Raw genomic sequence first — 27,748 nt, forward strand, 5'->3', positions numbered from 1 at the left:
AGAACTACTGCTATAAGCTATTTGAGGGTTAAACTAATTATTCAGATGTCCTTCTTCAGTTTCTGCTCCAGGATTTTACACAGAGCAGGTGCTTAAAGGATATTTGTTTAGTGAATGTGATATGACATTTAAACAGGACAAAACTTGGTGAGTGAAATAATGTAGGTAGTCTTGAATAAGCAGCTTTTCCACAGTTGTTGAGGATAAGATGGTCAAATGAAGGTATTGATGATAATATATTTAGTAAATACAAATTATGAAATAAAGAACTAAATATGAGGTGATGTTAAAATCAGGATTAACCTGGTTTCAGAGAAGCACAGGGAACGGATACACGCATGCAAGTACCTACGGAGCCAACAATTCCAGCCTTGTTAGGCTTCTGTTAAGGAGTCCTCTAGTTTTTGGGTCCTTAAATTTGTAGTGGTCTAAGAAAGGATCCTCAAGTCCATGGATTTGATCTGAAAAGCAAACATGTCATTTAAATTTCAATGGGTCACTGCTTGATCTAGTAAAATCTTTTCAAAAACGGTTACAGAAGGTGAATGTTAAAAACAAGTCACTTTTTATGAAGAATAGTAAATAAAAGTCTTGTGTTCGTATAAACTGCAGATCCAGGTAGGTAGTTTTAATTGAGTCATTTTCCCCCTTTAAGGGAGCCTGTCTGATGAATAGTCTATTGTGATTATGGACTATTGTTTTCTCCTTTTGTTTGGGGCAGAGAATTGGGTTCTAAAAACAGCACGATATATCCTTTTCTTTTAGTGTAGAAGGAAGCCTCAATCCATCTTGCTACTTTGATAATTTCAGTTTGCTAAATAAATAGTACTCCTTTTGTTATCTGGTGATTTGTTTGTAACAGTCTATTTTTGGTTTAGGGCTAGGTTGTAGGAATGGGCGGTGACATTGAAGGTGGAAATGGGGAAGAACAGTACTAGTTCTTCTTAAACCTTGCAGGTCTTTCCCTACCCACCCCCCATCCTTACTTTTTAAAACCTTTGACTTTTATCTCAGGCAGAGATCGTAAGAGATAAGCGAAGGCATTTCTAACAATCATAATAGTACACTTTTTGGTTTCACGTTAAAAGTTACTGGATTTACTTTAAGGAGTTTCTTTAAAGATCTTGTGAATTTACCTTCTGTCCTTGAAAGTTCTTGATTCAAATTATAGTGGAGACTAGGAAAAACTTGGGTGGGATAGGCCATTACCTAAACTTTTGTCATTATCATAGCTATGTAACAAATGTGAGAGGATGTAGCTAATACAGGGGTTGTGTTACTATGTGAGCCACTTCTGTGGCGCTTTTTGTGGGAGATGTCATGTCCTGGTTAGAATCCATTTTAGGGGCACCTGAGTGGCTCAGTCGGTTGGGCGGCCGACTTAGGCTCAGGTCATGAGCTCACAGCTCATGAGTTCGGGCCCGCATGGGGCTCTGTGCTGACAGCTCAGAGCCTGGATCCTGCTTCGGATTCTGTGTCTCCCTCTCTCTCTGCCCCTTCCCTGCTAACGCTCTGTCTCTCTCTCGCTCTCAAAAATTAAACATTAATAAGATTAAAAAAAAAGAAGAATCCATTTTAAATCCACCAAGATGGAAAATACGAGTTCAGAAATTAATCTTATTTTTACATCTTTAAAGTCTACCGTTTTTAAACCGACTAAAGGAAGAAGTCTGCTTTAAAATGGGGTTGCAAGTGGAAATGTAAAATGAGGCCATACTACAAATAATTTATATATTACATGGGACAGATTTAATTTTGAGCTACGTGCAAGGTACAGATTAGAATGTTTGCTGCAGATACTTTATGGAATATAGATTTCAAGTTTTTATTTGCTTGTACAAATACACATGAAAACCCACTTTCAGAACCTCTGCTTTAAAATTGCCCAAGAATGTTCTCACTTATAAAAGATACATTTCTCTCTTTTATCCTCTAGCATCATATTCCATTTAAGTAGTTTGAAGAGATCGGGGTTAAATACTGCTTTGGCGTGACTTGTGTAGCTGCTGCTTTAAAAGAATTTTGAAATACTTCAGGCATAAAGAAGGATATAGAACAATATAATGAATACAGTGTACTACTACCCAGCTTAAGAAATAAAGTATCATAGGTATTATTGAAGCCTCCTGGACACTCACTCCTTCATCCTAGACTCCGTCCTTCCCAGCTTCGACCATTATTCTGAATTTGGTGTTTATCATTCTCCCGCATTTTAAAAACCTTTATGTGTTGTATCAATGGAAAAGACATAATATTTATATGTTTTCAAATTTTACACAAGGAATTAATCTTTATTGATCTATGTAGTTATAGTGTGCTCATTTAACATGCTGTAAATATTTGATTTAATGGAGTTGTGAAAGTAATATGTGATCTTTGTAGAGAATTTTGAAAATAAAGTACAAAAATGAAAATATTTGTAGCCCTGCCATCCAGAGATGCCACAGTTAATATTTGGGTGTGTTTTGTTTTGTTTTCCCCCTTCCTAATTAAGTTTATGTATTTTGTGTTACCTTTTAATATATAAGTAATACAGTTTTATTGATTACACAGAATTGCAAAACAGCCACATAAAGGCTGTAACTCCATTTTAGTTGCTTCTTTGTTGGAAATAGAAAATGAATGAGCATTATATATTAGACATACACCTGGTAAATTTACTGTTTATACCATATATTGTGGCATACTTTTTAGTATAGAAACACTGTATAAAGACATCTGGGAGCACCTGGGTGGCTCAGTTGTTAAGCGTCTGACTCTTCATTTCTGCTCAGGTCATGATCTCATGGTTCATGGGTTCTAGCCCCACATCGGGCTCTCCACTGATAGTGCAGAGCCTGTTTGGGATTCTCTCTCTCTCTCTCTCTCTCTCTCTCTCTCTCTCTCTCCCCCTCCCTCTCTCTCTCTCTCTCTCTCCCCCTCCCTCTCTCTCTCTCTCTCTCTCTCCCCCTCCCCTGCTCACTCTGTCTCTGTGAGCATATTTTAAACTTACATGAGAGATTTTTATACTGAGCAAATTTACCGGATAAGTGATGCTTATCTTTAAACGTATTCTTAAACTTACATGAGAGATTTTTATACTGAACAAATTTACTGGATAAGTGATGCTTATCTTTAAACATAAGTACTGTTTTGGTTTTAATCATTTTTTATTTTAAAAAATGAAAAAGATGAAATACTTGGTTATACATATAACAAAATAAGGACAAAATCTATATGAGGAAAATTGTAAAACTGATGAAAGAAATCAAAGAAGAACTAAATAAATAGAGATAGATTCCGTGTTCATGGATAGGAAGACTCAATATTGTCAGGATGTCATAACTTGATCGCACAGGTCCTGTCCCCTTGCTTTAATAAAAACACCTTTTGATCTATAGATTCAGTGCAATCCCAAAGTCCTAGCAAGTTATTTTATGGATACTGACAAACTGATTCTAAAGTTTATATGGAGAGGTAAAAGACCCCAAAAAAGTAACACAATATTGAAGGAGAAGAACAAAGTTGGAAGACTGATACTACTTGACTGACTGTAAAGCTATAGTAATCAAGGCAGTGTGGTATTGAAGGAATAGACAGACAAATCAATGGAACAGAATAGACAGCCCAGAAATAGCTCCCCATATATATAGTCAACTGATCTTTGACAGAGGAGCAAAGGCATTACAATGGAGCAAAGAGAACCTCTTCAACAAATGGTGCTAGAACAATTGGATATCCACATGCCAAAAAATGAATCTAAAAAAAAAAAAAAAAATCTAAACACAGACGTTACACCCTTCCCTAAAATTAACTCAAAGTGGATCATAGTCCTAAATGTTTTAAAATATAAAACTACAAAAATCCTGGAAGATGACATAGAAAATCTAGATGATCAGGGTGCCTGGGTGGGTCAGTCGGTTAAGTGTCTGCCTTCAGCTCAGGTCATGATCTCGCGGTTTGTGGGTTCAAGCCCCATGTGGGGTTCTGTGCTGACAGCTCAGAGCCTGGAGCCTGCTTCGGATTTGTGTCTCCCTCGTTGTCTTCCTCTCTTTCACTCATGCTCGCTCTCTCTCTCTCTCTTCTCTCTCAAAAATGAGTAAACATTTTAAAAAATTAAAAAAAGAAAATCTAGATGATCAAGGGTATGGTGGTGACTTTTTAGGGACAACACCAAAGGCAAGATCTGTGAAAGAAAGAATTGATAACTGGTACATCCATACAATGGAATATTATTCAGCACTCAAAAGAAATGACCATCAAGCCATGAAAAGACGTGGAAGAACCTTAAATGCATATTACCAAGTGGAAGAAGCCAATCTGGAAAGGTTACATGCTGTATGATTCTAACTATATGAGATTTTAGAAAAGGCAAAACTATGGAGAAAGGAAAAAGATCAGTGGTGGAGATAGGGGGAACGAATAGGCAGAACACAGAAGACTTTTAGCGTAGTGAAAATACTCTGTATCATATAGTGATGGATATGTCATTTGTCTAAACCCATACAACATCAAGAGTAAACACTAAGTAAAAAAACCAAACCTTTTTTAGGTAGGCTCCACGCCCAACACTTGAACTCAGCACCCTAAGATTTAGAGTTGCATGCTGTACTGACTGAGCCAGCCAGGTGTCCCAAAAAAAAGTCTTAAAGAAAAAGCACCTACAATGTGTATTTCTGTACAGTTTAAACCAGAATACTATGTACTTTTTATAATTTTATCTTTTCTTGGCAACTCGATTTCACTGTGGAATGCACTGATTACTGAACTGTATTGGAACTTCTTTTGGCCTCAGTGCCTCTGTTTGAACTCTTGTGCACTTTTTAGTTGAACTTTATTAGCAGTGTTGGGAAAGCTGTAACAAGCAACATCATCTCTTCATGAGATGAAGCTGTCCCACCCCCGGGTTTCTTCAGTCTTTCTTACCACCATACACTCCATACATTCAAATGTATTTAGCACTGTATAACTATTATAAACTATAAGCTATGTATACATTTTACATATAAACCATATTTTAAGAATAAATATATATAAACCATGAAAATAAATATCACATATATGTTACTATTCAGCATATGTAACTCTAGGCTATGGTGATTTAGGATTAGAGGAACTCCTGGCTGTGCCTGAAAGTTCCTGTCCCCCACCTTTACCCTGATTTCTTATGAGAACATTGATTTTTGACATATAGTTAAAAAACTAATATACTTCATTTTTTAGAGCAGTTTTAGTAGAAAAATGGAGCGGAAGGTATAGTAAGTTCCTGTATACTCCCTCGCCACCCCATCCTTCTATTAACATCTTGCTTTAGTGTGGTAAATTTCTTACCGTTGATGAACCAATATTAACGAAAGGCCATAGTTTACATTAGGATTCACTACGTTGTACAGCCTGAGGGTTTGACAAGTGTATTATGATGTGTCATCCATTATGGTATCATACAGAATGGTTTTAGTGCCCCCAAATCCCCTGTGGTCCTTCCTTCCCTTTTTCCCAACCCTAATCTTTTTACTGTTTCCCTAGTTTTGCCTTTTACAGAATGTCATATAGTTGGAATTATTACAGTATGTAGCATTTTCAGATTGGCTTCTTTCACTTAGCATTGTGCCCTTCAGGTTCCTCTATGTTGTTTCATGGCTTGATAGCTCATTTCTTTTTACTGCTGAATAACATCCCATTTTCTGGGTGGACCACAATTTGTTTATTAATTCACCTATTGAAGGATATCCTGGTTTGGCAGTTATGAATAAAGCTACTATAAACATTAATGTGCCAGTGTTTGCGTATACATAAGATTTCGACTTATTTAGCTAAATACCAACAAGTGTAATCGTTAGATCACATAGTAAGAGTATGTTTAGTTTTGTAATAAACTGTCAAACTGTCTTCCAGAGTTACTGCCGTATGTATTTTAGGTTGTTCATGTTTTGTGAAAAAACACATTACTCAGATATGTAGAAGAATGCTTGTTCTGTGATAGGATAATGCCCTTATAAGCAGGTGAGGTCTCTAGGGCCGTCTGTCCCTCCATCACACCAGCTCGTGGTACTTTGTTCTTGTCTGCTTTTCGTTTTTTGTTCTTACCCTCTTTGCCTTGCTTTACCACCTCTGTGTTAGCCCGGGAAATCAGCACTACACTTGTTAGAATAGCACACAAATTAAAAAGGCAAAGTAAGTCAAAACTAAAATCCTTTCCCAGGCTCTCTTGGCTATATTATGGGTGACTGAGATTACAGCATTCAGTAAAGGTGTTGTTACGTTATCAGTTTCACTTTACATAATCTTCAAAGATGAAGCAGTGCGTTAATAAAACCTGCTTTCCTTTGCAATTTGTTACTAAGGAAACTGTATAAAATGTTTTAAGACTGTGATAGCAGAAGAGTTTTGGTGTTTTCCTACATTTCTCTAGGAAAGTCTTTCAGCTTCTACTGTTACAGTTCTCAGAGAAGACTAACCCTTTGGTTAGAGCTAATTTTATACTATGTGCATGATTCTGTTTGTGTGTACATTTGTACACACCCCCAAATACAGTAGAATTATAGATCAAAAAATTATATTCTCCCAATAAGTGAAGAGCAAGGACTGAATCACAGTTTATTTGGGGTATGTATCCATTTCGCCTGGGACAGCCTCCCTGATATAGTCCACGGTGGACCCCATGGTGCAGAATCTGTTTTTTGCTCCCTTAGTTTCTGCATACTAGTTTGATGTGCCCAAGCCCACTTCTCCAGCGCCCCCAAGTGGTTTTGTGTGCTTTGCAGGCAGGTGTCTAGTGACAGGAGAACTTCTGTTTTCTGACAACTCACTGTCTTCACACCCCTGTTAGATAAACGATCTGTTAACCAGAATTCTGCCCTTCCTACCCTAACTTCTGGCCTGTTTTTTCTTATTGGGGCCATACACCCCATTTATAATTCCTCTTCCTTATGGCAGCCCTTTAATATTTGGGAAGTCATTTTCCTAAAGCCCTTTCTTCTCTAGACTTAGACATCTCTATTTTTTTTCAACTGTTTCTTAAAATATTGGATTTTTCCACATCTTTAAAAAGTAGAGTGCCCACTTGTTGGGATGAACACTGGGTGTTACATGTAAGTGATGAACCACTAAATTCTACTCCTGAAACCAACACTACACTGTATGTTAACTAACTTGTGGTCAGGCTGATGCAGAAACCACCTTTGATTATCCACATTTATATGTGTTACTTGTCCTATGTTCATTTCCATACTAAGTTTAGTGTGAGCCAAACCCTTGAATCTTTTTTTAAGTTTGTTTGTTTGTTTGTTTTGAGAGAGAGAGAGAGCCCCAAGCAGGCTCCATGCTGTCTGTGCAGAGCCCAACACAGGGCTCGATCTCACAAACTGTGAAATCATGCCTGAGCCAAGATTGAGTTGGACACTTAACCACAACCACCCAGGTGCCCCAGCACCCCAGAACTTTTTTGTGTGTATGATAATGATACAAGTCTTTATCATCCTATGTTTTCCTGCAATGATTTTTTTTAGACCAAAGTTCAGAATGGTATGTTTATCCCTCTTAAAATACCTCCTATGAGATTTTGTTTATTATTATTTCTTTTTAAGGTATCTATTTTTTTTGTTTTTTATTTTATATTTGAGAGAGAGCGCACGAGCAGGAGAGAGGCAGAGAGATGGAGACAGAATCTGAAGCAGGCTCCAGGCTCTGAGCTCAGCACAGTGCCCCACATGGGGCTCAAACCCACCAACCGTGAGATCATGACCTGAGCCGAAGTCGGACGCTTAACCAAATGAGCCACCCAGGACCCCCTTGTTTATTATTTTTAGGCTGTTGAGAGTCTATGGAATTCGATTTTACCCTTCAAGGGTGGACTTCACTATCTCTTGCATCACTAGACTTGCTACTTGACCTTCCTACTTGACCAACGTACCTTTTCTGACATTTTAGTCTCAAACTGTCCTGTTGCTGCCTTGTTTCCACTTCTTTATCTCAGTGGCAGATTCCAGCTTCCATTACTTTGATGGATATGTATGGCTAAACATGACCCTCAGACAGTAGAAAAACACAGTTGCAAAGCCACTAAGTTGTGTCTTGAATCATGTTGAATAGCAAGAACCGTTATGTTCCTTTTTCCTTTTTGGACATTTCTACATTAATTTTTATTTTGCGGTGTTCTTTTGGTATTTTGGAGCCAATGGATCTATCTTTTCCACTTTCTGTAAACTATTCTGTATGTATTTAAAAAGATAACGGCTCAGGGACTATGTCTGTCATGACTAGCAGATAAAATGACCCTGGGGCCAGTCTGTAAGGCAGAGGCCTTAACAGGAAACTAATCCTTGGGGTCAATTTCCCAACTGCACAGTGGAAGACTTGCATTAATCGGGGAGTTTCCACTTGTGCTCTGTGGGGTCCTAAGGAGCCTCAGAAGGCCTTGCAGGAGATGAGGAGGGTGAGTGTGTATAGCTGTCTGTGTTTCCCAGCTCCTTCAATAGGAGAAGTTCTACTGTTATCCTATGTTTTCAGGTTCCACGTAGGATTCTGCTTAAAGAATTCCCACAGAACCTCATGCAGCTTTGACAGTCTAGACTGTGTCTTTGTGACTTCATGAGCTTGGAGGCCATCCTCAGATTTTTCCTTTGGTAAAGGGGGAGAGAGAGACTTATTACCGTGTTTGTCTTTTCTTTCCTAGACCTAGAAATCTCCACCCCCACCCCCATTATAAAAGTAATTACATACTTATTGTTTTAAAGGGAAAAAATTATATAAAAGAAATAGTCTTCATAATTCCATTCTGCACAGAAGCATTCTTAATAGTTTCAGTATATCTTTCTAGATTAATTTGCTTGCTCATAACCATATCTATACTTTTTTTTTTTTTAGTGAGACCACACTCATTCTAGCGGATTTTTATCATCTATTTTTTTTTTTAATTTCATACATATATTGTGGACATTTTCTATGTCAGGACAAATTCGTCTGCCTCACACTTTATTAATACTTCGGTAGTATTCCTCCTATACTAGGTTGGAGTGAATATTCCTTGTTGTATAACGCATGGAATCAGTTCTAAAGTATAACCCTGGTTGTACTTACATATTGCTACTGGCATAGTAATTTTTTTTAAGTAGTCTACTCTTTATTCACTCTTTTTGGGGGTTGTGATATTTGTTGCTTTTTTTTCCCCCCCAGTTGGTTCTCTTTCCTCTGGTCTGATTACCGATCAAGACCTCAGAAATATTATCCCAATTAAGCTACAGATGTAGATAGTCCTTTTCTTTTAGGCAATAGCTCTAATTTAATGTCGCCTTTAATAGTTGCAAGTCTGTTCCTAAGAACAAAGTCTTGGCAGTCAGAATTGTACTTGACACTTTTATTCCAGTATATTACTGCTGGTGAGAAAGGCAGTTGACTTGTTTTGACCTTAGTGAGCTTAGTTCTAAGAGATTAGGAAGGTGGGTGACAAGCAGCTTTTAGTGGTTTGACAGCCAGCTGCAGGATATCTATTGTGGCCAAGGCCAAGTGGCTGCTCATAAATGTATATGGTAAATTACATTTGATGGTCCCTTTTCCCCTTCTGTTTTTTAGAATTTTACCAAAGATCACATTGGGAAATGTAGTGAAAAAAATGTTATTCTTACGGGATGATTATTCTTCGTACAGTGCTCTATAACTCTTCAAAGACTTATTCTAAATGGATGCAACATTTGATAGTCATGGAAAAAATTGTTTTGTTTTTTTTTGAATAGAGAATATAGCGTAAGTGTTATTTACAGAGCTTTTGTTCCTTTAGAAACTTAGGGTAGCATTCCCCCTCCTCCCATCAGCTTAGGGATATCTTGGACAGGTTAAACAAATTCTAAAATGGAAATGTTATTCCCAGTTTTAAGTGAAGTCGTTTAAATTTTATATTCAACCACTTTCTAAATTTCATTTATTTCAGTCCTGAAACATATGTGCTTTTTTACTTTTCTCTAACTTCCTTTTCTAATCTAGGATTCTAAGATGATTTTTTTCCTTCTTACTACTGTTTGTAACTTTGATTATATGCAATCCTAAATTTAATTTTGTAAGTAATTCAAGATACAGTTTATTTTAATGGATGGATTACTCACAAAGTAAATGTGGGGATTTTTATTTCTGAATGGGTAGTATTCAAAATTTGGATGTCTGACACTTTCTGAAATGTTTAAGGGTAGAAACTGTTACTTACTATCGTATGCCATTGGGAAAGATGGTTTTATTTGTTATTGTTTACATCACAAAATCTCAGTACTATTTATCTGTGTCTTAAAATGTATTTCCTGTATTCTTGTCCAAGTAATTTAGGAAATTCTAATTTCTCAATTTTTTCAGCAAATGAATTTGAGTGATTACTGTGAGCTTTGAATAGTTTCTGAACAGCACTGAGTAAAACAGAAAACTCTTTGCCCTCGTGAGCTTACTTTCTAATGGGCTGAGAAAATATTACATCAGATGGTGATCAGTGCCATGGGGGAAAATAATGTCTGCTTGAGATTCTCTCCATACCTTTCAGAATATTAATGCTCAAAATACCAAGACTGCAAATAGAAATGTGGGTTATTTATAATGGACATATATATAATGGGCTTTTTATTGACTCTTGATTATTGATGTCCAGTTTGAGTGGATTTCTGTATATATAGTCTGATCCCTTTCATACTACTTTCAGTGTCACAGTTGTATTAATAGTTCTTTTTTCTTTTTTAAAGTTTATTTATTTATTTTTGAGAGAGATAGAGAGGGAGAGAGAGAGAATCCCAAGCAAGCTCTGCACTGTCAGCACAGAGCCCGACAGAGGGCTCGAACTCAGTAACTGTGAGATCATGACCTGAGCTGAAACCAAGAGTCAGACACTTAACTGACTGAGCCACCCAGGCACCCTGTATTAATAATTCTTAGTGTGGTTCTATTTGTTGTTGCCTAAAATAATACCTTCCATAGTGCTTTACAGTTAAAAAAATTCATATTTCAATTTTTAAGGTGTCTATAGCATAATAGTTAAAGTTGAACCATATGAAATTGATTTGACTGTTTTGGATCTACAGAAAGCAATTTCATTTTTTCTAATACTTAAACAAAATGAGATGTGAGCACGTTTTGTAAACTGTAAAGCTATGTGCATATTGTCCAGATTTAAATTTTGTTTCTGCTACTCCCTGTTTGGTCTAGAACAATTAACTTGACCTTCTTGTGCCTCATTTTATCTTACGTCATTGAGGATAATAGTGAACAATACCTCATAGAGTTGAGGATTATATGAGATTATATATGTAAAAGTCTTAGGAAAGCATCCAGCATATAGTTATAAGGACTCAATAAATGTTAGCTATTACTGCCCTATGAGGTGGGCATTATCATTCTCAGTTTTGCAGATGATAAAACAGAAGGTTGTGGAAATTTTACAATTTTTTTTCCCCCAAGGTTATGCGACTAGAAATCAAAACCAAGCATTTCTGACTCCAGGTTCTGGTTTCTTTCTGTTTACACTAGGGCAGCTTTTAGGGAAAGAAAGAAAAGAGGATGAAGAAAGAATACTTACATAGTAATTTATAGAGCACATTCTCGAATCTCTCCAGTGGTTAACTTATTTATGTATATGTGTACGTATGTATGTATATATATACAGTTTTTGTTGTATACGTATTATATATATAATTTATATATATTAACTTATTTATGTATATATACGTAAACATATAGTTTTTGTTGTTTATATGTTTTATATATATATTTATATATGTTGTGTATATATATATATATATATATATATAGTTTTGTTGTTAACTTACTTATGTATATGTGTGTGTGTGTGTGTGTGTGTGCGCGCGCGCGCACGCGCATAGTTTTTGTTGATTGTTTCTCTCCCTCTGGTAGGATGCAAAATCCAAGAAGGCAGGGATTTGTTTTGGTCACTGCTGTCTCCTCTGTCTGCATCAGTGCTTAACATAGTAGGTAATAATCATGTATGTGTTGAATGAATGAAATGTATTGAATCTCTTGGCAAGTCGTTATCTCAATTCTTCTTTCACTGTATTGTTGACTTCTCCCTTCATTTGGCTACCCTGACACTACTGTCTTCTGATTCTCATTTTTTCTTCTAACCCTCTCATTCTTCTTTGTATGTTACTGTTTTTTCCTCCTGTATATACCTTTTGATTATTCCCCAAGTTTCCTTGCTTCTTTTTTTGTCCAGCCTTACATATTTACAACGATTACATTCATTTCCTGGTCAGTTGTATTCATGCTGTCTGCTTTCTTTGCCATCTCCTTGTTGGTGAATCCCGAACTTAGACCTGCATCACAGCTCCAGCTGTGGGTGTCTGTTCGGAGAGCTCATGTGAATATTGTCATGAACTGTCTTCCTCTGCTGTTCTGTTCTCCTTGCCTCGGTTAATGAGCCACTCACTAAACCTGCCGGAAATGTGGGCATCACACTGGACTTACTTTGCTCTCACTCTTCACAGCCAGTTGTTGACTAAGTCCTTTCCATTTTCACCACCTAAATAGTTAAGACATGCTTTGCCTCCCCATTGTCTTAGCTCAGGTGCCTGTGAGTGCTTCCTCACGGACCATTGAATTAGTTTACCTGACTGGCTTGACTGTCTCCTAGCCTCAGTTCACCCAAACCATTCTTTAACCATCCAGTATTACTTATTTTAAATTAGTAAGACAATGCATACACCATCCGAAAATTGTGTACAATTTATGGAAAATACAGTAGATACTGGCGTTTTGGTTATTAGCTCTTGACTGCTCTGCATATACTTGCTTTCCAGTGATTGGTCTGGTCTCCATTTTTACATGTTTTTTATTTCCATGTTTCCATAATCTATATAAATAATAGGGACTTTCATACGATTTAAAATTTGATTTTAAAACAATTTTTATAAAATGACATAATCATCACAAACATAAAAATAATGTGCACAATTCTCCATTTTCCTCAAAATTTGTAATCAGTTTTGTTCTCTTTCCATCTGCCAAAAGTGAGAGTGGATAGTTAGCTAAATCATTTAATCTGGGTGAAGAAAAACATGAAATCAGTTGTCCACCCCGGTGCTCACAGAAGACATTGCTTCAAAAGACGGAGCTTTGGAAACCATGCATTTACTCCTGCGGCTGGGAAGCATGCTGTCAGGCCTCTTGGCTTTAGGGGCCAGTCCTCAAAGTAGCTGTATCCTTTCAGGCAGGGCTGGTGGGGGCATCAGGAGGCATTGTAGTGGGTGACTGCAGGTGCAGTTTTGAAAAAGTATATGCATCCATATTTGTAATTTTTTAAAGTGTATATATTTTTCAGAGAGAGAGAGAGAGAATGAGTGGGGGAAGGGCAGAGAGAAGGGGACAGAGCATCCAAAGGGGGCTCTGTGCTGACAGCAGAGAGCCTGGTGTGGGGCTCGAACTCACGAACCAAGAGATCATGACCTGAGGTGAAGTCCGATGCTTAACTGACTGAGCCACCCAAGCGCTCCCAACATGCATATTTACAATACAAATTTATTATGATACAAATTCACTGCACCCTGAGTAAAAGCCACATTTTGGCTTGAAGATATAGACATAGTAGTGTGGGATTAGCAGTTAAGGAGCCCAAGCCAATAATAGATTGTACTCCAGGACAAAGGGTAGGTCTCTGATGGAACGAAAGGAGCACTTGATTGGAAGGCAAGAGATGTGGGTTTGAATTTTGGTTTTGCCACCAACTAGAGATGTGACTTTGAGTAATTCATTTAACTCTTCTGGGTCTCAACTAAATCTGTAAAATGAGAAAAATCAGACTAGATGGTCTTCAAGGTCTTAAGTATTTTTAAGTTTGCCTCTGGTTAAAGGAAAGCTCTGTGGGCAGTTGAGTGTGACTAGCTATCAAGGTAGAGGGATATGAGGGTTCCTGGGTGGCTGTCAGTTAAGCGTCTGACTCTTGATTTGGGCTCAGGTCGTGATTCCAGGGTTGTGGGATCGAGCCCCGCATTGGGCTCTAGGCTGATCTTGGAGCCTGCTTAAGATTCTCTTTCTCTCCCTTTCTCTCTGCCCCTCTCCCACTCGCATGCTGTCTCTCAAAAAAAATAAAAAGGATCGAAGGATATAGTCAATGGGAGTCAAAGTGAATAGTTACAGATTTTTTTTTTTTTTTGTGCTCTTCTTTGTAACTATATTTTAAATTCCTTCCAAAACAAAGCCCCAAGAACCCCCAGGTTCAAGTATGTCCCTGAGCGTGGTCCACTGCTGTCTTGTATTCATGCTTGGATACTCGTTTACTAACATCAAACCCCAGAATGGAAGATGTGACGTAGCAGGATTCTCTCTTCCATGGCATGAGTCCTCTGCTGACTTAAGGGATGACAGTGTAGTCAACGTGGAAAACACACTGGAATTTTTTCTTGGAACTGGGCTGTGATGAGACGTGCCTGCCAGGAACGTCATCATCTTTTCCTTGACTCCACCCCCCCCCTCTAGTTTCTGAAGGTATAGCAGAAAATATCTTCTTTGAAGATACTGATAACAATTCCAAAAGACAAAACACACCTCCAATGTGCTGTGCTTTCAGATATTCTGGGTTTAATTCAGCTGCCGAATGAGCTGATTGGTGCGTTCGCCTCGATAGCCTGGTAAGCCCACCTCCTTGAGAAAGCCCACTCTATTCTTGGTAGCATGACGGGCCACTGAGAGATGGAAAGGACGTAAGAAGTCACAAATGGCCTGGAAATTCTTCCCCGGAAAGGCAATTTCATGAATGAGGTCTTCCAAGCAAATAACACCGTACTTCCCCAGGTGCTCCTCAATCACTGTGTTGTCTGTCAAAGGGATGGTTTTATTCTTGACCTTGGCTTGTCCACGTTTCAAGATGAGTTCCCGGACAGACTTCAGATTTGGAAATCCCCAGGCCACATACGGTTCCACTATACGCAGCGTTTTTATGGTCTGGGGGGTCACTCTGAAAAAGACACCACTGAAAATCTTCTTCAGGCGAAGCCTTGCAATGGTCCTCTGCACCAGTGAACTCACCCCATTAATCCTTTGGATGTGTACAACAAAGGCCAAGGAATGTTTATCCGGCACTTCCAAACCGTGAGGTTTCACTTCTAGTCGTCTGAGGCGCACCCTGTCGCGTTGCTGCCGCCAGGAATCATGTAGGAACCATTCCAGTCGCTTAAACTTGACCTCTTTTCCTTTCTTCTGCTCCTTCTTGTCCAAAAGTGCCTGCTTCGCTTGAGTGGCTTTAAGGGCCTGATACACCTTCCTCTTTTTCAGGAGATTTTCTGGAACCAAAGGAATCTTTTTTCTTTGCTCTTGCTCTGCCATGTTTCCAAAGCTGTGGCTACCCTACAGATTTTTTTAAAGTTTATTTATTTATTTTGAGAGAGAGAGAGCATGAGCGTATTGGGGGGGGGGGGGTGCAAAAAGGGGGGAGAGTCAGAGAGAGAGAGAGAGGGGGAGAGAGAGAATCCCAAGCAGCTTCTGCACTGCCAGCATGGAGCCCGATATGAGGCTTGAACCCACAAACCATTAGATCATGACCAGAGCCAAAATCCAGAGTCGGACACTCAGCCAACTGAGCCACCCAGGCACCCCAGTAGTTACAGCTTCTTTAACCAAACTTCATCTGGATGGGAAGAAAAGAGATGAGGCAGGAGACATGTTTTTTTCATCATAAACTTTTCGATGTTAAAAAATCGAATAGGAGGGAGAAGCTTATGATGAAAAAAACATGTCTCCTGCCTCATCTCTTTTCTTCTCATCCCCAGCCTTACCATCTAAAGACCATGTTTAAAAACTATTTCACTGGGGCACCTGGGTGACTCAGTCAGTTAAGTGACTGACTTCAGCTCAGGTCATGATGTCACCATTCGTGAGTTTGAGCCCTGCATCAGGCTCTCTTCTGTCAGCACAGAGCCCACTTCATATCATCTGTTTCCACCACCCCGCCACCTTACCCCACTCGTGCATGCTGTCTCTCTCTCTCTCTCTCTCTCTCTCTCAAAAATAAATATTTAAAAAAACATTTCACTATTTCTATTTAAAAAAATTTTTTTTTAACATTTATTTATTTTTGAGAGAGCGCACGAGCGAGGGATGGGCAGAGAGAAAAGGGGACAGAGGATCTGAAGTGGGCTCTGTACTGACAGCCCGATGTGGGGCTTGAACTCATGAACCATGAGATCATGACCTGAGCCCAAGTGGGACGCCCAACCGGCTGAGGCACCCAGGTGCCCCCACTATTTCTATTTATAGCTTCTCCTGGAGTCACTTTGATAAGGCTTATTAATATGTATAAACTTCTGTTCCTTAGTCATCAACTTTAGACAATATCTTGTAGATTTTTTGATATGAAAAATAAGAACTAACTCAATTTTACTGCCTCTTTCTCTCTCCATCTCCCATTAGTTGATATTTATATTATTTTTAGACTCTGATTAGTTATCTTTAAACTTTTAAGAGATAAAATTTTTATTTTTTGATCCATCAACTTTCAATATGGTCTCAACTTGTCATTTTGTAAGATGGTGTGAGTACCCCTGCACTTACTTCCCTCTTCCTATATTCTACCTTCTGGGAGCCATACCTCCATTTTTCATTGTCAAGGTTAGTATTTTCATTCTGTCCTCCATCCACTGCCAGGTATGTGCTTACTTTTATGTCTCGGTTGCTGTTTTTACTGCATTACCTTTCCATGCCTGCTATGATAGCAAGTCCAGAATTATAATGATGAAACAAAGTTTCATGTCCTTTAGAAACTAAGGACATAATCAGGTATATGCAAAGACTTAGCTCAGCAAATCACTTGTCTACTTATTTATTGAACAGATATTTATTGAATATCAGAATTGTCATCACAGTGCTGTTTATAATAGTGAAAACTTGGAAACAACCTAAATCATTGACTTTAGGGAATTAGTAAAATACCCAGTGTACAGTTTTACAGGGGAATGCTCTGTAAACGTTAAAAAATGGTCTGAAAATGTTAATAACATGAACAATTTTATTATGTATTAAATTTTAAAATATTTATGAAACGGTATGTGCACTTGGGACGCCTGGCTGGCTCAGTCGGTGGAGTGTGCCACCCTTAATCTCAGGGTCGTGAGTTCAAACCCCACGTTGAGTGTAGAGATTACTTAAAAATAAAATCTTAAGTAAAATAGGATATGCACTGTAGCCACACTTTTGTTTTTAAAAGGAAGGAAACAAAAGCAACCATATAAGAAGCTTCGCCGCCACAGGGGGAAGAGGGATGCTAGAAGCATAGGCCAAATTGGTAACTTGGTAACGGGGCCATCTCAGCAGGTTGTAGTGACTCCTGTTTCTTTTTTGTTTCTCTCACCTGTGTTTCTCAATTGCCCAAACAGTTGCTTCTATAACAATACATTTTTTTAACTAAAAATAAAAAGTTAAGAGCTGCCAGCCATAGTTTTCCTTGGACTGCTGTTGCTAAAATAATCTAGGAGTACGTGATAAGAGTTCAGTGAATATTTGTAAAACGAGTGAGAGAATGCCTGACTTGCAGGTCCCTCCATCTGTAGTACTGACCTTTCTTCCTTCATGATTTTCTCCAGAGACCAGCGTTAGCGTAGTTATCTCAAGAGAAAAATGATGCGTTGAACGGTCCGCCAGAATCTAAGAGGCCGCTTTAACTGAATGTCGGCTGTGGAAAGGCAGATCCAGGAGGACTGAGGCCCAGCACAGAGGCCGCCAGGCAACAATGCTATATTTCACAGAAAGCAGGATCTGAAATAAAAGTGTCCTTTGTGCTTGTCTGAGATGGAGGGATGGGACTTCTGGCAATTTAAGTTATTTCTCCTTAATGGAAATTGAGGCAGCCTCTGCTCTTGCTCTCACATGACAACCGCTAATTTGATTTTTGGTGATTTGGGGAGCAGCTGTGGACAAATGATTTTTCTGCAAAAAAGAGCCAGCTGCTTTCTGACCGTTAGCAAATGCCTGGGCATACTCAACTCCCTATCCACCGTGTTTCTAATCCGGGGATAGCTTCAGCAACTCACCTGCTTTTTATTGATATTCGTGGCTGTTAATAAGCATCCGAATAGTTGCAAATGCATATTCTAATCCTTTTTATCATTGTCATCAGCATTCAGTTAGGTACCTTTTTCATTCAGGGCACCGTGATTGACACAGGGTTGTGAGCTGTGAGATGTTTTACAATGTGGATAGACTACTGTTCTCTGACAGGTGGGTCAGCATTAGCTTTATTTTTAGCAGATTAAATTGCAGTATAAAGAAAGAATCTGGAGTGAAGGCAGCCGAGAGCTGTGTTCCTTTGGTCCTCTGACTTTTTGTGAGTCCTCTATCTGGATGTTCATGGATGCCGCCTTCAAGTTCTTTAACAATGCTGTGTAATGCCTGTGATTAGAAGCAAGTCATTTCAAAACTTAAAAATAGAATGTAGAGCTGCACTCTTCAGTGTGGTAGCCACAGCCACATGTGGTTTTGAAGTTAAAAATCAATTAAAACTAAATACAATTTTAATTTTAATGCCTTAGTCATAGTTATCACATTTTCACGTGGTCAGTAGCCACACGTGGTTAGCGGCTTCTGTTTTGGACAGTGCAAATTCAGAACATTTCCGTCGCAGAAATTTCTGTTGGATGGTGCTCATCTAGATCCTGTAGAAGAGTTCATGTATTTTAAAGCATTGGGTGAAGTAGATTCACCCCATTCTTCTTTTCTGTGGAAGGATGTTTGTTTCAGTTGAAGAATTTTAAGCAATCTGAAATTCTCTGTGCTTTCTTTACATTTTTCTTTGGTTGTGGCACCCTCTAGTGTTTCAGCTTTGGTGTAAATGCATTATCATGAAATAATCTGTGATTTGAGTCCAAGAATGTTGAAATATTTTGGAAAATTCTGTGTATATATGCATTTTTATAGGGAGGACGTCTATAGCTTTCACATATCCTCGGAAGGGTTCATAATCCAAAAAATGTCAAGAACTACTTCTGGGTAGAGGTCCTTATAAGCCCCAAACTTTTTTTTTTCCTAAGATTTTATTTTTAAGTAATCTCTACACCCAGTGTGGGACTCCAACCCACATCCCCGAGATCAAGAGTCACATGTTCCACTGACAGCCAGCCAGGTGCCCCTGGCCAAAACCTTTTGGTTTGTGATCTATAAGCATTTTTTTCCCCCAATATAACAATAAATCATGTAACTTTCCTTTTGGCATTTCTATGCTTTGCTTATATTTCTATGTGGAATTAATAATGATAATAATAGTAGGTAACACTTACATAGGACTTGTTACATACCATGTCCCGTTATAAGCCCTTGTACCTATTAACTTATTTGGTCCTCAGTAATTCTATTAAGTAGGTTCCGTTAGTCTCCCCATTTGAGAAAGCTGATGAAACCAAGGCATAGAAGTCAAGTGGAACTTGTCTAAGGTGCTAGTGAATGGCAGGGCAAAGACATGAATCCAATAATACTTGAGCTTCACACTCTGTACTCTTTTTTTTTTTTTTTTTTAATTTTTTTTTTTTCAACGTTTTTTATTTATTTTTGGGACAGAGAGAGACAGAGCATGAACGGGGGAGGGGCAGAGAGAGAGGGAGACACAGAATCTGAAACAGGCTCCAGGCTCTGAGCCATCAGCACAGAGCCCAACGCGGGGCTGGAACCCACGGACCGTGAGATCGTGACCTGGCTGAAGTCGGATGCTTAACCGACTGCGCCACCCAGGCGCCCCATCACACTCTGTACTCTTAACCACCTCGCTATAGAAGTGGGGTCAATCCTTTAAGCAGGTATGAGGGGGAATGGAGAGGAGACTTTGTACACCCTTGTACACTTTGTGTCCAGTTCCATTCTAAGAAAAAATAACAACTCTAAATTGCTGCAAGCCACACTGGAAATTATAGATAGTACCCACTGTTGATTTTCAATAGATGTGCAGGATCTGTGCCGTCTGCCAAGAGCTTAGAGCGGTAGATGAAGGTCAAAACTGCCATCGCTGCCACATTTTCTTTGATTGGTCCAGACACCTAAACTAGTCTGTTAATTGAATAATATGACAAATATTTTTGTGAATAATAGTTTGTCACTAATATTTCCATAAAAATACACTTATTGTATTTCTGTGATGTTGATTTTGAGGTGTCTGGAATGTTAGACTTTTTATAGGTGCATCAGGCTGGCTCAGACGGTAGAGCATGCAACTCTTGATCTCGGGGTCCTGAGTTTAAGCCCCATGTTGGGTGTAGAGCTTATTAAAAATTAAAAAAAAAAAAAAAGAGTAAGTAAGATACACTCAAACAGATACAGGGTTATATTTATATCTCCCACCTCCCTTTCTGTCTGTTACCCTCTTAACTTCTAAGTGTTACATTTCTCTCTTCATGACTCATATTATACTCCCTAACTTAGCCTTGTTTTAATGATTCATCAGACTCAAGATTTGAGTTCACCTTCCATCAGTGTGTGGAAACAAATCCTAGTGGAAATCTTACCGGAAAATGTCCTTAGAATCTACTTTATTGACAATATAAAATATCAATACATTTTGTTGTATTGACTTATACAAGTCAGTATAAAGTTTTGCTGCTTACCAGCACCCTATGAGTTATTTCTTCTTTTTATTAAAAAAAATTTTTTTTTTAACGTTTATTTATTTTTGAGACAGAGAGAGACAGAGCATGAACGGGGGAGGGTCAGAGAGAGAGGGAGACACAGAATCTGAAACAGGCTCCAGGCTCTGAGCCATCAGCACAGAGCCCAACGCGGGGCTGGAACTCCCGGACCATGAGATCATGACCTGAGCCGAAGTCGGACGCTCAACCGACTGAGCCACCCAGGCGCCCCCCTATGAGTTATTTCTGATGAGGGTACATATTTTCTTCCCTTTGTATCAATCCAGGCCTAGTAAACCATAGGAGGTATTTCAGGGCATTTAATTCTGGGAATGGGCTACCTAGGTGCTGGAAGACTGAAGGGGCAAAAAGTGGACATCGAGGTAATCCAGATACTAAGAACTACGGCTGGCAGCCACCACCCCTAGGGCTGGAGGAACAGAAGAGAAGACTCTCGGAGTTCAGAGGGGCCCCCACACAGCTGGTAGCTGGATCTCTGAGTGGGATGCCAGGCAGCTGGTGCTCACCCACCAGGGGAGAAGGGGCAGCTGGAGCTGGGAGATAGAGCTGCCCTCTTTGCTGGAACAACGTGGATAGGAATGAGAACTACAAGGAAATCCCCTCTCCCTCCCTCCTCCTAGTCCACACTTTTGCTTCCCCTTGGTAAAACCTAACAGGAAACTGGCAGGCAAGTCTGGTAAAGGTTGGCTGCTGACCCAGCCCAAAGCTGGGTAGACAGCACTTCAGCACAATAGAAGGGCTTGGGACTGAAAGACAAGAGATGAATAGCCATCACAGCCTTACGGGGAAACTACAGAAACCGTAATGCCTGGGTTTTGCTTTAGTAATTAAAATATGCAACCAATTATATACCCAAACATTTATTAAAGAGCAAATGATGACAGCTACTATTCATAGAGACTTGATGGACCCAAGTGCTGCCTTCAATGAGCTTACAGTATTAGTTTGACAATACTGCGAATACTCATCCGTAAGTCATTATGATGTCGTGTAGTGAGCTTTTTTTCTCACATATTATATAACAGCACTATTATTAACTGGATTCTTGGGCTGTTATTAATATTAATGAATATCTACAAATTTTGTCAACATATCAGAATGAAAAATACTATGTGATTGCAGTCATACAAAATTTTGTTACTTTCAGATGCTCCAAATTAAGAAGTTACTCTTACGCAAGGCAAGGTGATTTCTAAACTTGATCTGTGCTGTTCTCTTGATTCTTAGCATAAGAATTTGATTTTTCTAGTGACAATTTGCTATAGTCTGTCACTTAAATTTCAAAAGGCTCAGTTTGGAAGGCTATCTTCTAGTTATTTGTTTTAAAAGTTTATTTTGGTAGAAGCCAAAGTATACACTCATGATAAAAAATCAAGTAGAAGGATTTATAATAAAAATCAATGGCCTTTGCCACACTCTTCCCTACCCCCTGAGAAGTCCTACTTTTCAGAGATGATTGACCATTTTTATATCTCTATAAAATATATAAAATAGTTAAATTTTGTTTATGATATTGTCAAACAATAAGCACTCTGTAACTGTAAATAATATGTCAGTACCACTTCTTGGTTTATCAGATGTGGGCATTTTTGATTTCCTTCTGTATAAGGATTACCTCAGTGTTCCCTGTGCTCCCCTCTAGTTTTGTTGGTTACATCGTCATACTGAGTTCTTCCTTTCGCTCTTTTTTTTTTTACCTTTATTTATTTTTTTTTTTTTGGGAGCTAGAGTGAGAGTGAGACAAAGTGTGAGCGAGGGAGGGACAGAGAGAGAAAGAGACAGAATCTGAAGCAGGCTCCAGGCTCTGAGCAAGCAGTCAGCACAGAGCCTGATGCGGGGCTCAAACCTATGAACTGTGAGATCATGACCTGAGCCGAAGTTGGACGCTCAACCGACTGAGCCACCCAGGCGCCCCTCTTTTTTTTTTTTTTTTTTTGATAGAGTGTGAATAGGGGGGAGGCAGAGAGAGAGAGAGAGAGAGAGAGAGAGGGAAAGAAAGAAAGAGAGAATCTTAAGCAGACTCCACACTCAGCACAGATCCCGATGGGGGGCTTGATCCCACGACCCTGGGATCATGACCTGAGTTGAAATCAAGAGTCCAACTGAGCCACTGAGGTGCCCCTTCCATTAGCTCTTAATAGCATCTCCTGACTCCCTCCCTGCATGAAGATGGGATGTCAGTGCTCCTAGCCATTCCTCCACTCCCCCACCCCTTCTTCCTCATTTCTCTCAGTTTTATCTGTGCTTTTACATGGTCATGGTTCATAACCCTTCCATTCTATTTTGTACTATATTTAGTTTTCTGCATTTTTACCTATAGTTGGAGTCTGAAAATGGAAAACAATCAACTGCCTACATGACTGTGGCTTCATTTTTTCTCCCTCTTTGGAGAGCACAGTGGTGTGGGAGGATATTTTTTTCAAGTCCGGTATCACCAGTGGGCTATTTGAAAGAGAATGTTCCTAGGAAGATCAAATGGATTCTTCTTGTCTTAAGCTCCACTTATTACTCAGAATTAAGCTACATTTTACCCGTGCTGCTCTTTTCACCTTGACTTTCTTGTGCGGGTTTTTTTTTTCCTGCTGTGTTGAGATTTTGATCCATTACTTTACATTCCCCCAAGAATCAAATTCTGCTGTTAACTTTTAGGCTTTCTTGAGAAAGGCTCTTCTGTCGAGCGAAATTTCTATCCTAGTTGTGGAGTTTAGATTCTGGACATGTCCGAGAATATAGGTTGAACCTCTTGGTTTTACTCTGCCTGGTTTGGACTGTGGACGCAGCCTGGCTCTGAGACTTTCCCTTCGGCAGTTCTTGGCAGTTTTTCTTTTGATATGATAATGCTATTGATTAGCCGAGTGGTTTCCTTTACGTTAAGTTATACCTCGATTGGATTTCCTGGCCTGCTCTTTATACTTTGATTTTTTTTAATATTCTACACTTAATCTTATCCATTGTGTGTGGATTAGATTAAATTGAACTCTGTTGGACGTGTCATCCAAATTCTGGTAGCTTCCTAGGCGTTATTGACTTCAACTACCAGGGTGCTTGGAGACAGGCAAATCCGTTTTTCTGGGCCTTTTTCATTACCTTTCAGTCTCGCCCTTCCTGGCCCAGAATGGCAAGAGCAGGAACTCCTCTGTACCAGACCACTCCTTCCCAACCCCATGATGATCCAGCTAAGAAAGAAAGAGGTTTTAGTAAACTTATTAAATGCAATGTTATTGTTTTGGGGAATGACTTTCTTGAGTGGAGTGTTGACTAATCTGCTGAACATCACTGGCCCCACATGTACCTTCATTTGGATGCGGTATCTAGAGTGACAAGTTGCTTTCACCTTGCTTCTCTCATCTGTTTGGAGGAGTCACTGTAGGTTCATCTAGTAGCTCATCTACTAGTAGTAGTTCATCTACTAGCTCATCTACTAGTAGTAGTTCATCTACTAGCTCATCTACTAGTAGTAGTTCATCTACTAGCTCATCTACTAGTTCATCTACTTTTTTTTTTAAAAAAGAGTGCATTTTGTGCACTCTCATACAATTAGGCTGGAGTTGTGGGTTCTCTACTGTTTCCTTATGTCTAGGAGGACAGTATCTCAGTTGCCAGAGTTAGTATAATAAGGAAGGGCTTTTTAGATGCCCGACTCAAAATCTTGCACACAAGAAAACTGTATTCTCAGAGCTGGATGTCTCATGTAAAGATAAAGAAATTGAGGTCCAGTCCTTGCAAGACTAGTCAGGTATTGAGTCAAGAAGGGTATGACCATAAAGGGTATGAGGAATTCTGATGTCATCATCATAATTAATATTGAGCATTTATGTGCCTGAGCATTGTGTTTTTCACTTTATCTGGATGATATCGTTTAACCTCATATGCTTTGAGGACAGGTACTATCGTTTTCTTTTCACTTAAAAACAAATGTTGAAATTGAGGCTTACGGGTTAAGTAACTTATCCCAAGCGTCCTGGATAATCTGATAATAGTCTGTGCTGTTTTTAAACATTCTTACTATCTGTTTTCATTTATTAGCATTTCTTATCAGTTTTGCTGTCTGCAGAATCTGACTCCGCATGGATGAAAGTTAAAATGGTTTACTAGAAATGATGACCTCCAGCAGTGTGTGTGTGTGTGTGTGTGTGTGTGTGTGTGTGTGTGTGTGTGTGCGCGCGCGCGCGCCAGTCATATCTGGCTTTAAACATCCTATTTTATGTGTTATTTTATGAAAACATCGAAAGCATCATTTACAAGTATCCCTCTCTGGTTCAGAGAAGTCTGAAATACCTTTGCCTTTGCTTTTTACAGAGTGCTGAAAGAAATGGTTAGAGAGGCTGCAGGGTGGGATGGGGAGAGAGATGGAAAGTGATGAGGCACTGGGCACAAGTGACAGGCCTGTGAAACAGACTGCCGTATTGATTTATGCCGCGGACCGCATTCTGCAGGAAAGAATGGAAATCCATTACACCAAGTGCATGGTGGACAAATCCCTTTGAAAGGCAGTTAGATTGCCATCTAATCCCAAATCATTTAAAAACAATTTTGAAGAACCCAGAATTTAAAAATGACCTACGTAGTTTGTCTATCACTCTAGAACAGTGAAATGGATGGAAAAAACAGTATTTTCATGGTGTTTTCCTCTCGTATATTGTGTTTAATTGTGCAACTTAAATAGTGTGTCCAAATTGCATTTTGGATATGTGCAAATCTGGGAGATAGGATATAGTCCCTTGAATATTCTGAAATGCACCAAACTTAGGATATGGAAGAAACCTTTCTGAAATGCACCAAACTTAGGATATGGAAGAAACCTTACTAGATAGCTTTCTTTTTTTTAATTTTTTTATTTATTTTTTTTAACGTTTATTTATTTTTGAGACAGAGAGAGACAGAGCATGAACAGGGGAGGGGCAGAGAGAGAGGGAGACACAGAATCCGAAACAGGCTCCAGGCTCTGAGCTGTCAGCACAGAGCCCGACGCGGGGCTCGAACTCACGGACCGTGAGATCATGACCTGAGCCGAAGTCGGACGCTTAACCGACCGAGCCACCCAGGCGCCCCTAGATAGCTTTCTTTAAAGAAGAAGAAAAGAAGAAGAAGAAGGAAAAGTAGGAGGAGGAGGAGGGGGAGGAGGAGGAGGAGAAGAGGAAGAAAAGAAAAAAATTATTTCAACATAATTTTAGATTTTTAGAAAAGTTGTAAAAATAGTATAAAGATCTCTCATTACCCACATTTCCCAAATGTTAACATTTTACCTTTTTTTAAAAAAAATTTTTTTCTCTTATTAAATACATGCTATTTTACCATGTATCTTCCAAAGCTCCATTTGAAGAAACAATCATGAAAGCATTATGCCACACAGAGATACAGGGCTGGGGAGATGACCTCAAGCAGAAAGAACGTGTGGAAAGAGGGGGGGTCAAATGATAATCAGTGATTCCTGACCTTTGTAGATTTGAGACATCATGTGGTTGTTTTATTTTGTAATTAAAGTGAATTTTATTTTGAAATAGAGAATACTCCTTGAGATAATTGAATAGTCCCAAAGTTAGGAATCAGAGTTAGAAGGATGAGTTGTTATATGTATAATGGTGTGAGAGTGAGAGAAGGTAATAAAAAGAGCAAAAAAAAATTTTTTTTTGGACACAACACAAGAATATTAAACAGAAATCAAGAGCCTCTCTGAAAGGCGAAGATCTGGTCATCATCTACATGGAACCAGTTGACCTGAAGAACAAAGACATAACAAGATGGGGCTTAAGAAAGCTCTCTGGAGGGGTAAGGGTAGGGGTAGGCCTCTAGGGAAAAGAAAGAAAGCAATCACTCAGAGAAACCAAGGATCTCAGAAGTCTTCAAAGAAGGAAAAGGAGAGTTTTACAATAGAGTAGAATAAAAATGATAGAAGAATTTTACTTGAATAGATAAGTATATTCTTCTTACTTATAGCCATAAGGGTTATAGCTGTCTGGCTGCCTTTCTTTTTTTTACTGGTAAACTCTAGATATGTAGTGCTGTATTTATTCTGTTGCATGCTGGTTGAATTCCAGATTGGGGGTGGGTGGCTGGGTGGGTTATACAAGTAGAGATTAAACACTCAGCTTGTCAGTAAGCATCAAAATTTAAAATATATATACTCTTGACTGAGAAATTTTACCTTTAAGAATTTTTTTTATTAAAATTATTTTTAAATTTTAATTCCAGTATAGTTAACATGCAGTGTTATATTAGTTTCAGGTGTACAATATAGTGATTTCACAATTCCATACATCACTCAGTGACTCTTAATTCCCTTCATGTATTCCCCCCATCCCCCTGCCTTCTGGTAACCATCTGTTTGTTCTCTATAGTTAAGAGTCTGTTTCTTGGTTTGTCTCTTTTTTTCTTTGTTCGCTTGTTTTGTTTCTTAAATTCCACATATGGGTGAAATCATAGCATTTGTCTTTGACTGACTTATTTCAGAGTATTGTACTCTTTTTAAATATTTTTTTTAAGTTGATTTCTTTATTTTGAGAGAGAGACAGTATGAGCGGGGTGGGGGGGCAGAGAGAGGGGGAGAGAGAATCCCAAGCAGGTTCCGTGCTGTCAGTGCAGAGCCCGACGCAGGGCTTGATCCCACAAACCATGAGATCATGACCTGAACTGAAACCAAGAGTTGGACACTTCACCAACTGAGCCACTGAGGTGCCCCTGTATTCTTTTTTTTTTTTTTTTTTTTTTCCAACGTTTTTTATTTATTTTTGGGACAGAGAGAGACACAGCATGAACGGGGGAGGGGCAGAGAGAGAGGGAGACACAGAATCGGAAACAGGCTCCAGGCTCCGAGCCATCAGCCTAGAGCCTGACGCGGGGCTCGAACTCACAGACCGCGAGATCGTGAGATCGTGACCTGGCTGAAGTCGGACGCTTAACCGACTGCGCCACCCAGGCGCCCCTTTTTTTTTTTTTTTAAATCAAACAATATGCAAAGTTTTGTTTTTTTTTTTAAGATAATAACGGCTAGTTTTATTGTTCTGCTCTATGATGTCATTCATTTATCCTTCACACAGTAGTTACACTGATGTCAGGGATGATTTTTTTTTTTTTTAATTGTGGAAAAATCTACATAACGTAAAATGTACCCACCACCTTAACCACTTTGTAGTATACGGTTCGGTAGCGTCAAGTACGTTTATATTGCT

General features: G+C 39.0%; 2 protein-coding genes across 6 annotated transcripts in view; one reads left to right on the top strand and one right to left on the bottom strand.

The window, feature by feature from the left end:
- Positions 1 to 27,748, top strand: part of NRF1 (nuclear respiratory factor 1) — a 142,856-nt gene that overhangs the window by 19,537 nt on the left and 95,571 nt on the right. The window lies entirely within an intron of this gene.
- On the bottom strand, positions 14,437 to 15,317 carry LOC122211282 (60S ribosomal protein L7-like 1). The gene has a single exon (XM_042924419.1). It carries the CDS (start codon positions 15,280 to 15,282, stop codon positions 14,539 to 14,541), a length of 744 nt encoding a protein of 247 aa, XP_042780353.1. The 5' UTR covers positions 15,283 to 15,317; the 3' UTR covers positions 14,437 to 14,538.

Source organism: Panthera leo, chromosome A2, assembly GCF_018350215.1.
Source record: "Panthera leo isolate Ple1 chromosome A2, P.leo_Ple1_pat1.1, whole genome shotgun sequence".
In the NCBI taxonomy this organism is placed as follows: domain Eukaryota; kingdom Metazoa; phylum Chordata; class Mammalia; order Carnivora; family Felidae; genus Panthera; species Panthera leo.